Below are 18,029 nucleotides of genomic sequence, written 5' to 3'. Positions count from 1 at the left end.
TTTTTCATAAACTTCAAGATCCTATTACTATCAAAGAAATATTACATAGACCGACTCCAGTCAATACGGCGATCATCTCCCGATCAAAGCAAGCTAATTTTCCAGTCCATGGGTCCCTTTGCATAGACTGACTCCAGCCAATACGACCATCAGTCTACTTACTACACAGTTTGGATTCATGCTAGCCTCCGTTCTTGCATTATTGTGGTTATTGGCAATTACGTGTGGAATAGGTTGGTTTTTTCCTATTGGCATTGAACAGTGGTTTGAAATAAGTGGAAAAGAAGACGGAATTGTTAATTTTTGCTTGAAGTTTATAGTAGCTAACCCAAGTTTGGGGTAAGGTGTGATTGGTCAAAAGCAAAGAAGATTGAATTGATTAAGAATGTTGAAAATTATATAATTAAGATTGTTGGATATACTATTCAAGATTTAATTTGGGCGGCGCGTGCGGTCTTCGATGGCTGCGAGGCTTCCACTAACGTGTAGATTGGCGCAAGACGATCTCCTGGAAGACGTCGGAGGTTCAAAGGCAAGAGGCTGCGGCCACTATTGTGATGGCGGAAGCGATGTTAAGAATGGAGTAACACCAATAAAGACAAGATTGCTAAGAAAATGTCAGAGCAGTGACTCTGATACCATGTTAGAAATACTGAAATTTGTAGTATTGTATTTCATAATGAAAGAATATACATAAGTAATTTTATATAGGAGGCATATGTGTGCAGTACAAGTAAATATGTGTGCAGTATAAGTAAGAGTGTAGTACAAGAATGTGTACTATACAAGTAATCTAGTTGGGCCTAAAACTCACAACATTATACACGTTAACACTTTAAAACCAAAGTATTAGCAATATTAAATTGTCTACTTTTTAGAATAATGCCTAAAAGGTAATCTAATTGAAAAGGAGAGAGAAGGGTGGGCAACGAGAGGGAAAGAGGGCAACTATTGGTTCCTAAAGTTTACATATTAAGTTAAACTATAATGTTTCAAATGAGCATTTTTAATCTTTAAAATAAAAAAAGAGTGCAATTAGTCCCTCCATCTAGCAATTAGTCCCTTCATCTAGTTCTATAAGTTTTCTTGTCAATGTGCCAAATAGAGTACTAAAAAAAATGATACAATATTCTTTTAGTGGCATAAAATTGAATGTATTTTGTACTGTACATTGCAAGGTATAGGGCATAAACAAACATAAATTGAATCTTTATTAACACACTTTGCATAAATATATTTCAAATTACATCTTTGTTGACTCACTATGATGTAAATAAAATTATTTTTTGTGGTATAAGACTACAAATAAATGTAATTGTCACAGTATATGGCTTCCTATACAGTATGTCAAGGGTTTCTATCTTAGGGTTGTAATTGTCACAACTCATGCAAATATTATATGGTGTTTTTTGTACACATCACATCAGAATTTCTACTGCTGATTATCAGAAGTTACAAGGTGTTTCATATTCTGATTGTTGAAGTAGAGGTAACTTGTTTTGCCAGAGGCTGTAGTTGTAGCCAGAGGAGAAAAACCAATATAATTCCTATCTGACTTTGATAAGCATATTTTGGCAACAAAATTGAAGAGCTCTTGTTTTTGGATAAAAGGTTGGGCTGCATAGTCTTCAATCGGCATCCACTAAAGAATGGAAAAAGAACATATATAAGAAAACCATTTTGCCATAGTTCAGTAATTATAGAAGGCCTAATAGGAGTCAAACTTTCTTTAACTTCATTGCTTCAATATTAAGTTATGCCATTCCAAATCAAAACGGGAAAATAGGAGATAAGCCACTTTATTCCTACTAAATCAAAAGCACAATAAAGCAGACAGACAAGACAAGGTAATATCTTCCACCATCAAATGGTCAAGAAAAGGAGGTATTTTCATCTTTTATAGTTTTACATTGGCTCTAAATGTGTTTCAAGTTTAAATTGAAAAGGAAAATTACCTCAATGATTCATGAATGAGAGGAGGATTTCAAGAATAGGGGATGTGAAATAGTTCATACTAGTCTCAGCCATAAATAAATAGAGTTAAGAAAATATCTTGAATTAAGAATAAGCACAATTAAAAAGTTCCCTATAGGACTTATCAACTATAACTTGACTACACTATATGCTGGAAAAGAATATATTATTCTGAATGCCTATTTCCACAATGTAACTTGTCCAACATCGTTTTGCCTAACAAACTAATGCAATTTTATACTCAAATCTCTAATTTAAGGGATGCCAAGCAAAACTGTCTTTGAAGTATTATTGCTATCAAAAAGTACCTGTGCTGCTTCAATCTCTAAATCCTGCTTCTCAATGTCAAAGGTACGTGGTTGTAACATGCAAATAAAAAGCAAATCTGATTTGCCAAAGAATGATTTGTGGCTTTGCCTGTATTGTGTGTGAGAGAGATATTAGAATGAAGCCAAAACTTAAAAAATTAGATTAGGGAACATACAATTTTATTAAAAACAATTAATATAATAACATTAACTTTTAGTGTAACAAGTTCCAATAAATTTTTCAGAATGCAATATAAGTAGACTTGCTATTCCAGGGAAGACTATTCACATATCTAAAACAATAATATCTTCAAATGCAGGTGAATTAGATAGTAATAGGCAATTTTCTAACCTGAACGCTAAAACTTCAACAAATTCTGTCTCGACCTGAAACAAAATAAAAGCAAAAAGTCTTAGGTTTACTGTTTCATGTTTAAACCTACACATATGTAAATATCATACTCATTTAAGTCCACAAATTCTGTTTTTATCACTTACTCCTGTCTCTTCTTTCACTTCCCTAATTACAGATGTACAAAGGTCCTCACCCTGCGTATGGAAAATTTCAATACAGACTGAAACATTTTCTAAAAGTTTCTAAAGAATATGTAAAGAATTGCACTCAGGGTGTACTCACTTCATCAGCAACCCCGGTAGGAAGCTTCCACACGCCTGTTCCTTTGAATATGCCACTATTCTCCTGAACTACAAGCACCTACCATAAGATAATTCGATTTAAGTAGTCAGGTATATTAACCCATTACAGAACAGCCATTCAATTTCTGGTATTTAAGCATTGGAATGGGTAAGTCAGAGACACCAGAGCATACCTCTCTTTGATTGTTCATGACAAAAGCACCAACACCTACTCGATGTGAAGCATTTTGAGGAATAGTATCCATGGTTTCAGGAAGCCAACATACAAGCATTAAGTAATCTGGTTCAGCATGGTGATACCTAAATCCTTCCTGTGAAATGAGCAGACAAGATTATGAATAATGATTTAGAAAAACTATACACCTATTGTGGATGCATTTGAATATTAAATTAACAAATAGATGGTTAAAATTCTTATTGTTACACTAATTATATAAATTAAATTGGAATGGTAAATGAAAAGGTGCGAGAGTTTCAATTTGTGAGTATAGAAAGCACCCACTCTCACAATAATGGACATGAAAATTATGCAAATAAACAGGTTATACATGTCATTAATCTTGAGCAAGTCTTGTATGCATATAAATAGACTCATTTGCACCATCCCTTGCACAATACAATACAGAGATACCAAGTCACTAACAGTCGTACCTAAATATTACTTGATAATATTTGGACAAAGAAAGTTGCTTCATTGATGAAGTTTTGAGCAAAGCTATCAATGTAGAATTAGTTTAAACTATACAACGATTTAATCAAACCATTGTATGCCTTGGAGGGTACACACCAAATAGGAACTAGTTCATGAGATTTGCTAACAGCAAAGGGCTTAATTTTTCTTGAAGAGAAATCGATTTTCATGTATCAACCTAATCAGCTTCATTTTAATTTAGAATTTATTGTGAATTTACTCACAAATATATTTAGTTTTACATCGAAGTAGATTCCTGGGCTAACCCAGTGTATAATCTACATTGGAAAACTGTGCTTACCTTAACTGCAGCTTCAACAAGATTTGCACGTTCGATAGGCAATTTAATCCAGACACCTCTCTTGCCCTGCAAATTACGTCCCAACTCCCAAGTTTATAACATAATAGGAGGTAGCAGAAATTTCTACATCAAGTGGATATTGGACATGAGGAACTAAACTGATAAGATTAAAAGATACTGTATATACCTGTTGCCTCCATTGTGATACTGAAGCTCTAAGCAAAGGTGAAAAGACCTTAGAGTCCATAGGCTGCTCAATGTTCACGACAACTCCTCCATGTAAATCATTAATTGAATTTAGTAGCTCAACTTGTTCAACTCTGTTTTCAGGCATGAATTGCTTTTCTACTGACATGGAGCTTGTCGAAATCGACATGTTTTTGATCATGAATGAAAATCTATCACCTGAACAAATAAAAAAGAAAAAGAAAGAAAGAAAGTCATGCATGAGTTCAGTTTAAGACTTCATCCAACAGTAACAACTTATCAGAAACACGACTCAAAGAATATTACCAAATCTTGAAAACAAAATTTGTAGAAGAATTAAAGTCTGGCCATAGAGTTTCGATTTTGAGGTTGAGAGAGAGAAAGAAAAAAAAAAAAATTTAACTAAAATCGGTAGAAGAATTCTAAATTAAAGGGTTCTGTAATCGGTAGTGCGAGGGCTCGGCTGGGTTGCAGTGTTTCTGAGTTTGTATTGTTCTGGATTGTAGTGTTTGGCTGCCCAGAACATTCAAGAAAAGCTGAGGAATATTTTCTTTATTTTTTTTTCTTTTCGATTAATTCTTTCAGGTTATTTATTTATTATTATTTTTTTTTTGTGAGTGACACGACTCATCATTTTTCATTAAAATACTCGCGTGGCTTTTTTAATTGTATAATTATTTTATTTTATATTATTATATTAGCCACGTTTTATAGAAACAAAAATGATATATTCACCTTTTATAAACTCATTTATTAACCCCTCCAAATATGGGGGGGGGGGGGGGGGGGGCATTTTAACTATTTATTCTAAATTCCAACAATAACCCTTTCGTTTTTTCCCCTCTTAAATGCATGTTTTATCACTTTCATTAAGAATTAGTTTATATAGTACATATGCACAAATATAATTAAATATAAATACAACCACAATTATATATGTGGGGCCTAATAATTTGTGGTCCTGGTCCATTTATTTATTGGAGCCTAAAGCCCGAGTCGAGGAAGGTTATAGCTCAGGATCGGTAATACAAGTACAAAATAGTCTTGGGACACAGTCGAGGACGATTCAGTCTTTGGCATGTCCGAGGTCTCACTGGAAGGAAGGGAAAAAACGGTATAGGAACTGTTTGGAAAAAATCTAAAATATCTAGGTCAATAGAGAAGGATACGCTGGAAAGTCTAACGACTAGGGAAAGCTGCCCTTACTGTCATTCAATACTCTGCACCTGACAGAGCCATACTCTCCAACTTTTACAACCACCCCCAACCACTCTGGATATGGGCTGATGGGACAAGTATCAGTCTTGGAAAAATCGATCCTACACATGAACGAAGGATAAGGAACACATGCTAGTATAAAAGGAAAAGTAAGCAATCCAAAGCAAGGGCTGGGAAAAATGGCCAAAAACCAGAGCCTCCCAGCCGCCTCCAGGAGAAAGACTCTCAGGGCGAACACGATTTAAATCATGTATGAACACCACGAAAAACCCACCGTCTAGTGACTAAGGCCTAGTCTTTCAAACCCACGCTCTATAAATGATATTGTTTGGGCCTTTTTTACGTGCGAACCCAATGCTACTATGGGTCGTCACAAATCGTGTCCTTACAATTGGCGCCGCCTGTAGGAAAGGCTTGTGTTTTGACACAGGTAGTGGGTTGAGACAATCCCTCACATCATTTCCAACAGCCGGATGTAGTGTTCTAACGTAAAGTTCCACTAGGGGCTACGTTTCTTAACTAGGGGCTGCGCCTCGTAGCGTCAGCAGCACGGATGGTTCTAGGGGCTTGGCCGAGTTGCTAATCCCCCTAAACCAAGGTCCCACGCCATAGTCGAACTTATCAAAATCAAGTTTTGGATAGAACCAAGGTATTGCATGGTCCTCGGACTCAAACCTATGGGGAAACCAACTACTTATCAAAATCAAGTTTTGGACAGAACCAAGGTATTGCATGGTCCTCGGACTCAAACCTATGGAAATGTCGGCTACTTAATAAAAATTCTAAGTTGCTCAATCCTCGGATCAAATACCAGAAGAGGTTAAAGCTATGAAAGTTATTAGGAAGATGGTGAAACACCTTATTACTCAGCAACCTGTAGGGGCTGTTCATTTTTGGGTTATATGTCTTCGGATGATTACCTCCTACACCGCACCGAGCATTCAGCTGTCATCTCGGCTATTTTGGGGTAAGTGTTGTTTTCTCAGGTCGGCATTTTTGTGCCAAACAACTCTATCAAGTTCATAATAATATCTTTTCCTTAGCAAGGGTTTTTGACCCTAAGTGTCATTTGTTCAAGTTGGTATTATTGTGCCGAATAGCACTCGTAAGTTCATGATAACGTCTTTTTTCCTTGGTAAGGGATTTCGGCCCTAAGTATTGTGTTCTCAGGTCGGCAGTATTGTGCCAAACAGCCCTAATAAGCTCATCATAACATCTTTTCCTTTTCTTCTTAATAAGGATTTCAGCCCTAAGTATCATTTGTTCGATTCAGTATTATTAAGTCGGATAGTTTCAATAAGCACAGAGCAAGATCTTTTTATTAACTGGGATTTTGACCCTAAGCATCGTTCAAAGTATAGAAATAAAAGAGAAGTCGCAAAGTAGCTAGTCTATTTACGACATATCCATTCCCAAAAAGAAGAGATAAAACATACGAAATAAAGCAATGATAATTTTTATTAATATAAAGGGGTATTACAGTGTACAAAGAAGGGCTTAAACAAGCCTATATAGAAAATGAGTTACTAAAACAATTAAAAAAAAAAAACACAAACGAACAGCCAGAAATCTTTTTAAGCTCTGCTCCCAAGTCTTTCCAAACTCTGCTCCATTAGCATCCATATTGAGAGGAGGACCTTCCTTGGTGGGAGAGGAGAAGAAGAGGAAGAAGGAAAAGCACTAGGATGGATCTGGTGGTGGAAAGAAGAAGAAAGAGAGGCAAAAGGAGGTGCCAGTGAAGGAAGAGAGGAAGAAGCAGGGATACTTTGTCCCTATGTCAGTCCTAACTCCTAACACGCTGGTGCCATGTTAGCTATGCTCATAAGAAAGCGGCTGGTACTAATAATGGGTGACCCCAGCTCAATCGCGCCAAAAGTTTGACGCGACGAGCCCCTGCTTCGGATTTTGGCTGAAAGGAGGGTAAGAAGGATCTTGAGTCTCTGCCATCCTTACCCTGACCGAGCCATCTTGAGTTTCATAAGAACATGGTATTTCTGGGAAGGGTGTGGTTCCTTCATTACTTACTCCTACCTCGAACGTATCACAATTTAAGGTATAACTAGCGGATAAAGTAAACTCTGGAGGAGGCTAAGTGTTTCAGATTTCAGAAGGATTAAAAGGGTCTCTGTACAAGAGAAATAACCTCTTACTTTTCTTCTTATATGAAGGGCAAAACGGAAGGTATTTAATCTGTCTAGATTTCCAAGAAAGTCTGTAAACGAGAATATACCCGTTACACTTCCCCACACCGTCAATAACCGTCGAATTTAAATGGTCGTAAAGGGAAATCATTAAAGGCACGTTTTGGATAATCAAACGGCAGGAACGCATTGTGAATGAATTTAGAGGAATGTCTCGTAGCCCAGTATGTTTCCTGGGTAGATGAAGAGACACCAACATTAATGAAGGACCGAGTTAAACGAGCCGTAATAAAGGCTTGGCATTACCAAAACCCTCCTCTCCAACCAAGAGGTCGGACAGTAGGATTTTGAGGGCCTATTGTGGGGCCCAATAATTTGTGGCCCTGGCCCATTTATTCATTGGGACCTAAGGCCCGAGCCAAGGAAGGTTAAAGCCCAGGATCGGTAATACAAGTACAAAATAGTCTTGGGACACAGCCGAGGACGATTCAGTCATCGACATGTCCGAGGTCTCACTGGAAGAAAGGGCAAAAACGGTATAGGAACTGTTTGGAAAAAATCTAAAATATCTAGGTCAATAGAGAAAGATACGCTGGAAAGTCTAACGACCAGGGAAAGCTGCCCTTACTGCCATTCAATACTCTGTACCTGACAGAGCCATACTCTCCAGTTTTTACAACCACCCCCAACCACTCTGGATATGGGCTGATGGGACAAGTATCAGTCTTGGAAAAATCGATCCTACACGTGGACGAAGGATAAGGAACACATGCTAGTATAAAAGGAAAAGTAAACAATCAAGAGTAAGGGTTGGGAAAAATGGCAAAAAACCAGAGCCTCCCAGCCCACCTCCAGGAGAAAGACTCCCAGGGCGAACACAATTTAAATCATGTATGAACACCACGAAAAACCCACCGTCTGGTGACTAAGGCCTAACCTTTCAAACCCACGCTCTATAAATGATATTGTTTGGGCATTTTTTACGTGCGAACCCAACGCTACTATGGGTCGTCACAAATCGTGTCCTTACAATATACACAAAAGTTTCTATCTAGTAACGGACGGTCTATTATATTATTATATAAAAGATAAAAAAATTTTGAGTTCAACCTTTCTATTACAAGGTTTAGATGAATGATTTTGTATGTAAATATAACGATAAAAAAAAAAAAAAAAATATTATTGAAAGTACTCTTAACATGAAATTATTAAGCAATTATAAGGACACACTGGATTAATATATGACAATTCAAATAACACTTGGCACATAATTGGAGTTCAATTAAAATCTAATTTGATTAAAAAAAAAATCTATTTTATATTTTAAATCGAATTTTCTCTCAGCTTTCACTTTAATATATTATATGATATATGATTTTTGTTTTTTATTCAATGACCATAATTTAATGAGTATATGTAGTTCAAAGATGTAGAATAAAAATTCCTTATTTTCATCAAACTTTTAGAGAGAGATTGGAGGTTCAATCCAAAAAAATTAATTGGTATTTTACTTTGATGATAAAGAATTATCATAAAGAGTGTCATAAGTTGAAACTCTAAAAAATAAAAAATAAAAAATCATAGAGGGAGAGAAATAAATTAAAAAAAAAAATTAACAAGTGGATAAAAAACCATATTTTTGAAGATAAGTGGTAGGATTTCCCACCAGCAAAGGAATGCGTGTAGTTAAATGAAAACTTTATATGAGAGGAAGTCATAGTTTGTTGCTTCTCTTTCAAATTTATTGTAGCTTACCTTACAAAACAATCAAAAAGACCAAATACTCCTAACATGTTTTGTAAAGCTTAAGGGTATGTTTGGTAACTGTTTTTTCTTCTTATTTTCTATTTCCAAAAACAATTTTCTATTTTTGAGACTAGCATTAATTTCCTTTCAAACATATAAACAAAAACGAGATCAATATTTACTTCTATTATTTATATTCTATACATTATTAAAGTTTTCATATTAAGCCTTGAAGGCTCAAACTATGACCAAACTCTAACTAAGCAAGAGTTCTCATTTTAAAGACAACCAGGTTAGAGCTTTAAATCTTCTCTTTTTATTGTTGTAACTATTTAAAAAATAAAAAAAATAATTAAAAAAAAAACCACATCATGGGTAATATTTGTATAAAGACATAAGTTCCGTTTGATAGAATTGTTTAATAACCCATTTTCAAAATTTAAATAATATTATATACATTTTTTCATCCACAAATATTTTAAAAAAAATTACAAACAAAATTAGTCAAATTTCTCTGTCAAACCGGAATTTTAAGGACAAGGAGGATGATATGACATACCAAGACAAGGCCTCTTTGGAAGGGGAGGGGATGCTGCAAATGAAGAAGCATGAAGGGTCTTGTTGTTAGTTGAAAGATAAAAATACAACAAATTGATGGCTGATACTCTTGACCTCTGCATAAGTAAAAGAAAGAAATGATTATAATCGTACAGCTTTTAACTTCTAACGTTTCAAACCAAACCTGAATCAGAAAGGCACCTACCAGTAGCTGATTATATAACTTTCAATTTGTTGGGTATCGATCGACGGGAACGTCTCAGAACACAGAGGACAATTTCCTGTGCAGACTTTGAATTGAAAAGACCAACCGATTGCATTACAAGTTCCAAGAAACAAGTCAAGAGAATATTATAGAACCAAACGTTCAACAAGTTCCAAGAAACAGGTCAAGAGAATATTATAGAACCAAACGTTCAAAGTTGTCCTTGACACGTTTCACATGTAATTCATTATCATTTACCTCACAAATCACATGCATCTCTTTTTTTTTTGGTTTAAAAATCACATGCATCTCATTATCATATATATATATTGGATTTCCGTGGCATTACGCCATTACCATTTTAAAGTATAAATTATTGTAACTTCTTATTGTTCTTCTATTAAATAGTAAAACATTCTAAAATTTATAGATAAACCTCTAAAAATTTAACAAGTCATGTCCTGGTGGAGTCAGGTTTATATTTAATTTCTTTCTAAAAAAAGTTTATATTTTATTTTTATGAATTAAAAATGAATTTAATAAAGTAATTTAGTGATTGAATTGACCATTTCTTCTATGTTTAACTTTCAGCTTTGGAGACTGGGAAGGGGGGCAAAAGTTTGAGTTTCATTTTGACTATTTCAAAGGTAAATCGAAAAGTCAGAGAAGAACAGTGGTTGTATCAGTTCCAGGTCAGCGTATCAATAACTGACAAGTAAGAATAATGCTTCCTATAAAAAAAAATAAGAATAATGGTTGAGATATAAATTAATTTATAAATTTTTTTTATAAATGACTAGAATAATTATTAGTAAATGAAAAAATGATATTAGTTGTGGATTTTGATGAAAATTAATAAGAGGTTGGTCACATCAACATTTTATAAAAATATTGTAAAATAATTTGTGACTATAATATTACTCAATAAGTAAAAGATATGTAAAAAAAATAATTACTCTACAAATAAATGAAAGATATGTTTTAGTGAATAATTATTTTTATATATATTTTTTCCTTATTGGGTTTTGATATGAATAAGCTCATATCATTTTTTTCAGTTGAGAATTGGATCTGTACATTGATGAGATTAATAAAATTTTATTCAATACTAATTCACTAATGCCTCTTTTGTTTTCTTTTTTTATTAAAATAAATCATAGAATTTTATGCGTTATTACTTGAAAATACCGGCAACAAATTGCAACATCCACCTAACCACATCCTTTAGCTTACCTAGATAAACCAAACCGTAACGAGTAACGACATCCAATAAAACTAAACACACATCGGGATCAAGTAAAAAAATAAATAAATAAAAAGGCAATATAATTCTTCAAAGAAAAAGAAAATGCAGTCTCCAATCCATCGCGCTACATGATAACTTTGTCATATAGATATGAGTGAAGATGAGGATAAGGGTGGAGTGAGCATGAACTTAATTTTGTACTCTTGGCACTTGGTTATTTAGATCATGCTCATCTTCTCCAAAAAAAAGAGAAAAAAAGATCATGTTAAAGTTTGAATTCGATCCACTAATCCACTAAGGTTCAGGCTATAATTGGGTTCTCGTAAAAATTACCCAGAACTAGGGTCATTACTTTTGGGAGAATTATAAAATAATCTAGGAGCATACTTTATCCCTCTCATATAGAAGTAGACCCCATGGTGAGCCCACCTCTATGTGAGAGGGATGGGGTATACTCCCAGACTATCCAATAACAACCTTTAATTTTGGACTTGTGATGAGCCAAGTCAAAAATATTAAACCAAATAAAATGAAAATGAAAATAAATAAAATGACAATCCAAATTAATAGGTGGTTTATTGTAAGAAGGTTTTTTTTTTTTTTTTTTTTTTTTTTTTTTTGAGTGAAAATATTGTAAAGGCTTCTCAAAAAAAACAAAAAAAAAAAACAAAAAAAAACCCTGTTGTAAGATTAATAGAACTAAAAAGTGACAACCATTCAAGTCAAGAAATTTAATTTCCAAGAATTACAATTATATTAATATATTGTTTAAAGTATTCATAAAAATAAAGTCGTCAAAATCTGACTCGGATCATAAATTGATTTTTATTTTATGTATCTTATATTTGGGTACATCATCTATATATTATTTTTATTTAACGAAAAAGATAAAAAGCATATATAAGGAATTTTTGTTACAAATTAATAAAATTATAAATTAATAATACTAATTTATTTTACCATCACATATGCAAAATAAATAAATAAATCTAACTAAATATGAAAATTAGGAATATATTTATAATATCTACAATCAAATCGGTCAAACTAAGGGTAGGCTTAGTAAACTGTAATAGACTCCGTAATGGAGTGACTATTCATTAAGAATAATCGTTCAATTGTTTGATTGTGTTTTTATTATAATGAATAGTTTTTTTTTTTTTTTTTGATAATCTATAATGAATAGTTATTCATTAAGAATTAATAGCTATTCTTTAAAAATGAAAAATAATTTTTTTTATTTATAAAAAGAAGTGTAATTGATATTCCTTAAATGTCCTCTCTCTCTCTCTCAATAAGAATATATATTTTTTAACTCATTTATTCTCTACTCATTAAGCAGTCTTTCTTGCCTTTGTTCTTAGTTGATGATATTTCTTTTATTAATTTTGCTATTGTTCCTTTTAGTACCACAAGGAAGAGACCTAACTTTATTTTTTGGCTGATAGACCCAATTCTAGATTAATAGTTTTCATTTTTCACTTTTTTTTTTTTTTTTTTAACTATTAATCATCATTTTAAACTAAATACAAAAGGATAAAATACTCAACTATTCCAAGTATCACTTTCTTTCTATGGTGCGAAGTGCGAACATGAGATTAAAACGTCGCAAAAATTATAACCTAGTCACGTCGCAAAAATATAGGTTCTTTTTTTTTTTTTTTGATTTTTTAAAATGAGAAACTCCAATATGCCATAAGAAATTGAAAATTAATTCAAAACTGAATCCAATATGTGTAAATATATAATATTGTAAAAATGGTGTTTTGTGAAATTTGGCTAAATATGATGTCATTTCACCTTATTCATCTATTATCACCAGAAGAATGTATAGGAATTATTATTCTATTCCAACATCTCTTGTCTCTTATAATACTTATTCTTATTACACTGTTAGTCATTTTTATAGTGTATCAATCGTGTCCTAAGAAACTTTTTTTTTGGTAGTGTTGTGTTGTGTTTCACGACTCTCATGAATAAAAACAGTAAAAACAAATGGAAATGAGAGAGGGAAAATAATCAAACTAAAGGGAATAGGGGACAGAAGACGAAGGAGAATTTATAGAAAAGGTGTACACATGTTGCAACTTGCAAGTACGTACTCTCATAAATTTACATTGCTTTACAATAATTTCACATATTAATTTATGAATCATATTACATGAACACATACAAATTCATACATATATACACATGTATTGTACAAATATTTTAGTATTTGGAATTTTCGTGCTTATTTAGAACTAATGCCATCTCCCCTCAAATTAGATGTTTGAACTTATTATTATTATAGTCCACAAAACAATTTTATCCCAGCTTCTAACTTTCCATCCAATAAAGTATTAAAATTCTAGAGTAAGGTTGTGTTTGACATTGGCTGAAAAATGCAGTTTTTTTACTATATATTTAGTTTATTTTTGTTACTATTCATAAGTTTCATTACACTTTTTGGTATTATTCATAAGTTCCACTGTACTATTTCAGTTTACTTACAATACTAGCTTTCAGCAAAAAGTTTTCAGTTTCAATTAAATTAGCTGTCCCCAAATAAACCTTAAATTGGTTTTATTGTGAATTAACGAAAAAGAAAAAGAAATCTCTTTTTTTTTTTTTTTTTTTTTTACGTTGCATTTAAGAAATCCACAAGATATTTCACTTTTCTTTTACACTTTATTTTTTCAAGTTGAGATTAATGGACGAGCCTTGTCTTACATCTTTCATGCTCCAATAACACTTCCTTATCAGGCGATAATAAAATATATAATTTTTCTTCCGTAATGGCTCATCTTTTTGCCAAAAAAAAAAATTATATCCTTATTTAGTAAACTTTTAATTAATTTTCTTCTCTTTAGGGAAAAAATCAAATTATTTTTCTCATTCACATTTGATTTCATACAATTTTTTTTTCTTACAAAGTTTGTCTACTTCTCCCATTGAAAAAACTAACATGGTCACATTTTTAAAATTTAATTGTTAAATTGTATATTCTTTATATTTTTAACACATATATTAAATTTTATGTCAATCAAATAAAATTTATTATTCGATTTATAAACTTATTTTTTATACATAATTTTAGACTATAAAAATTTGAAATTTAAACATTTGATTGATGACATAACTATTGATCTTTGATTTTTTTTTTTTTTTTTTTTTTAAATTTTGCAAGTGTGAATGATATAAGAAGAAAATGTAATCTAATAGTAGATTTACCAAAATTCATATTTAATAAAAAGATATTGAGTTGAGTTATAACCTTAGGTTATAGTCAAGTTTGTAGCCGAACATTTTCTTTTTTTCTTTTTTTGACAGTAAAAGATAGAATTTTATTGAACAATAGTATAGAATTACAAGTCATCATTTGGAAGTTGGCTAGGCATGTATAGCCAATCCAAGCAAAGTACCAACCATGGGCATGTGCATAAACTTGGTTACAAAGTCAGAATAGTGACTGAAAAAACACAGTGCTAACCCACATTGTATCCCTCTAGTGACAATGCCTCTGGTAATCCTGCCGCAGTGTCACCGTTCCTCACAAAATGTCGCAAGGTTGGGTTTGTTTTTTGTCAAAATGGTACTTGTTGCGTGCATTCCAAATAGACCAAGATACTATAGCCCACACTTCCAATTCTTTTGTCGTAAGGGCCACCATCAGTTCTCGCACCAGGATATAAAATTCCTCAACGTCTGAGCTACATTTCTGCAGTTTACCCGCCACCAACGCTCATACATTTTTGGCCAATGGACAGCCCCATAGGGTGTGGGCCACCGTCTCATCATGTTGTTGGCATACTGCACAGGCCTGGTTTAGTGGGACCTTCCTTCGACATAAGTTTGTATGGCTAGGGAGTATATTGGAGCACTCCTGCCAAACAAAAACCTTTGGGGGTATATGTAACTACCATATACGGTTCCATAGTTTTCTGTCCCTCTGAGTCGAAGAGTGCCCCACCTGTTCTTGTTGCTTCAGCTGGATTGCAACATGATAAGCCATTTTAACCGAGAATGCACCCTTTTGTTTTCCTTCCAGATTAGTTTGTCTCAGTTATTTATTTCAGTGAGGTTGATGAGTTGAATGTCTTCCACAATGGCAAGGTTGGCCCTAGACATTTTGGGGCCTAAAACGAGAACTAAAATTGAGCTTTTTTCTTATACTTATGTATTAATTAATTTAATATTTTTTAGTAATATTTTTTTAAGTTTTTCATAATTAGATGTATATTTTCTAGTAGACATTTCTAATTAAATAATATATTTATAAAGACTAAAATAAAAAATAACTTTCAAGTATAGAGCAAATGAAAAATAGAACCTGATTTATATAAAAAGTATTATTGTAATTTCACTGAATAATAACAAGTTTTTAGCAATCTCAACTTGTATACATAAAAATTTATTCATTATATTACCAATCACTAAAATATGTATATATAAAAACACAAGATTAATTTTCTTTTTTTTTTTTTAAAAAAAAAAGAGTCACAGCCATAACAAAAACAAGACCAGCCCAGCCCAGCCCAGCTAACAACCTGCCAAGACCCACCCACAAAAAACTTAAAACAAACCCTATTACATTTACACCTATAATAACAACAACAACAACCACAACCACAACAACAACAAAAAAAGGTAGCAGGGCTAGCCTTCTTAAAAAATCCAAAGTAGAATGGAAAGCAACTAAGCAAGCATAAGCCTTATTAGTTATAGTGTTATCCTTGAAGTTCAAAAGTCAAAGCCCATTACCCACTATACCCAGCCAAAATCAAAATGCAGCACGGCACTGATGGCAGCCATAAAAGAAGGGCAATTGGCGACGGTGGAGGAAAGGAAGCTTGAGCTAGCCAACCTGGTAGTTGGATGATTTAGATTAGATCAAAGGAAAGGAAGCTTGAGCCAGGCATCCATACCCAGCAATAGTGGAGAGAAAGAATGAGAGAGGTAGAGAGCAAGAGTTGAGAGAAAAAAAAATGAGAAAGAGACGGTAAAAATTTTAGGGATTTGAAGTTTTTTTATTTGTTTTGATTATTGATTGTTTTGTGGTTAATTTCTTAGATCGGATTTGTAGTTTATCTTGTTGAATTTTGATTTATCTAGAAGATAATGATGTTATTTTTGGGATAGACCAAAACATTTTTTTGTGCTACCAATGTTTAATTGGGTATAACAAAAATTTTGTTTTTTGGTTAAAAGGATGTTCTGAAATTTTACTTAGACTCATCTGAAACCAATTTTTTTCCCCTACTGCTGCTTCTTTTCTAAAATTTTGGGGTCTCCCTTCCATTTTGGGGCCTTAGGCAATTGGCTAACTCACCTAGTGGAAGCGCCGACCCTGCACAGTGGTGTGCATGAAAGTGTTGAGAAGTACTTGCGTATGCCACTGCCTTGTGGCCAGGTCGAAAAGGTCACTCACCTTCAAATTCTTATCCGCTTCAGGTTTGAATTGAGGGGGGTGTGGTTGCCATCTATGGTCATCAATTTTGATGCTTCTCCCATTGCCTACATTCCAAATTGTGGCTGCCTGAATCAATTCCCTTGTCTCAAGCAAGCTGCGCCACATAAAGGATGGATTGGAGCCCAACTCAGCCTCTATGATTGAACAATTAGGGAAGTAATATGCCTTGTATACTCTGAATAAAAGTGAGTGGGTACCTTGGATCAGCCACCATGCTTTTTTGGCCAGCATGGCAAGATTACAAGTATGAATATCTTTAAACCCCATTCCTCCTCTATCCTTTAGTTTGCACAGTTTACCCTATTTGATCAAGTGAATTTTCTTCTCATCCCAAGTTTGGCCCCACCAATATTTTGCTAGCACCAAGTTTATGTTATCACAAATCTTTTTTGGGATTTTGAACATGCTCATGGAGTAAGTTGGGATTCCTTGTGCTACCATCTTGATTAACACCTCCCCACCCACCTTTGAGATGTATTTTTCTTTCCATCCCATCGCTCTTTTTGTTACTCGTTCCTGTACCTCCCTGAAAGTGCTCACCTTGGATTTAACTCCCACCATTGGTAATCCTAGATAACTCTCACATCTAGTCATGATTTGTGCTTCCAACATGTTCCAAATAGCGAACTTCACTTGTTGCTTTGTGTTAAGGCTAAAAAATAGTGTGGTTTTTTCTCTATTGATCGCTTGACCCGATGCTCTCTTATACAATGCCAATAGATCAAGTAGGTTTCGTCATTCAGCTATTATTTCCTTACAAAATAGTAAACTATCATTGGCAAAAATTAAGTGTGAGAACTTGACCCCACCATTGCATGACAACACTCTTTTCAGGTGTTGATTCTCCATGGCTCGATGAATGAGAGAGGAGAGACCCTTTGCACATAGCAAGAATAGGTAGGGAGATAATGAGTCCCCTTGCTTGATCCTACGGGTCGGAGTGATAAAGCCTTTAGCTTCTCCATTGATGAGAGTTGAATATGATACAATGAGCACAGTTTCCATGGCTAGGTGAGGCCAATCTTTAGCATTATCCTTTGGAGGAATTCCCACTTCACTCTATCATATGTCTTGCTAATATCTAGCTTCACTGCCTTGTGGCCCTTTTATCCTTTTCTCTTGTTTCTCATATGATGGAGCATTTCAAAAGCAAAGGTATTATTATATGTTATGAGTCTATTAGGCACAAAAACACTTTGTGAGTCAGATATTACATTGGGTAAAAGTGGTTTTATCTAGCTGGCAAGAACCTTAGATATAATCTGTGATACAACATTACCCAAACTAATAGGGCGATACTTTGTAATATATTTTGGGTCATTTTT

At 33.6% G+C, this 18,029-nt stretch overlaps 1 protein-coding gene across 1 annotated transcript; it reads right to left on the bottom strand.

Annotated features, from left to right (window-relative positions):
- Nucleotides 1-1,418: 1,418 nt before the first annotated feature.
- On the bottom strand, nucleotides 1,419-9,923 carry LOC115987614 (nudix hydrolase 7-like). The gene is made up of 9 exons (XM_031111199.1): nucleotides 9,803-9,923; nucleotides 4,119-4,336; nucleotides 3,932-3,997; nucleotides 3,113-3,250; nucleotides 2,920-2,997; nucleotides 2,781-2,831; nucleotides 2,635-2,669; nucleotides 2,283-2,391; nucleotides 1,419-1,642 (listed from the first exon to the last, which is right to left on the bottom strand). Exons 1-9 carry the CDS (start codon nucleotides 9,921-9,923, stop codon nucleotides 1,433-1,435), a joined length of 1,026 nt encoding a protein of 341 aa, XP_030967059.1. The 3' UTR covers nucleotides 1,419-1,432.
- Between the last annotated feature and the right edge of the window lie 8,106 nt (nucleotides 9,924-18,029).

The sequence above is a fragment of the Quercus lobata genome, chromosome 4, assembly GCF_001633185.2.
Source record: "Quercus lobata isolate SW786 chromosome 4, ValleyOak3.0 Primary Assembly, whole genome shotgun sequence".
Classification (NCBI taxonomy): domain Eukaryota; kingdom Viridiplantae; phylum Streptophyta; class Magnoliopsida; order Fagales; family Fagaceae; genus Quercus; species Quercus lobata.
This window is presented reverse-complemented; position numbering and strand designations above follow the sequence as displayed.

What these genes read in the sequence shown, in the direction of transcription:
- LOC115987614 (XM_031111199.1), bottom strand. Translation starts at nt 9,923, where the DNA reads ATGCAGAGGTCAAGAGTATCAGCCATCAATTTGTTGTATTTTTATCTT. An exon ending in AAGTGAAAGAAGAGACAGGA is followed by an intron (nt 2,670 to 2,780) that starts GTAAGTGATAAA and finishes ATTTTGTTTCAG; the next exon opens with GTCGAGACAGAATTTGTTGA. An exon ending in TAGAGATTGAAGCAGCACAG is followed by an intron (nt 1,643 to 2,282) that starts GTACTTTTTGAT and finishes TCCATTCTTTAG; the next exon opens with TGGATGCCGATTGAAGACTA.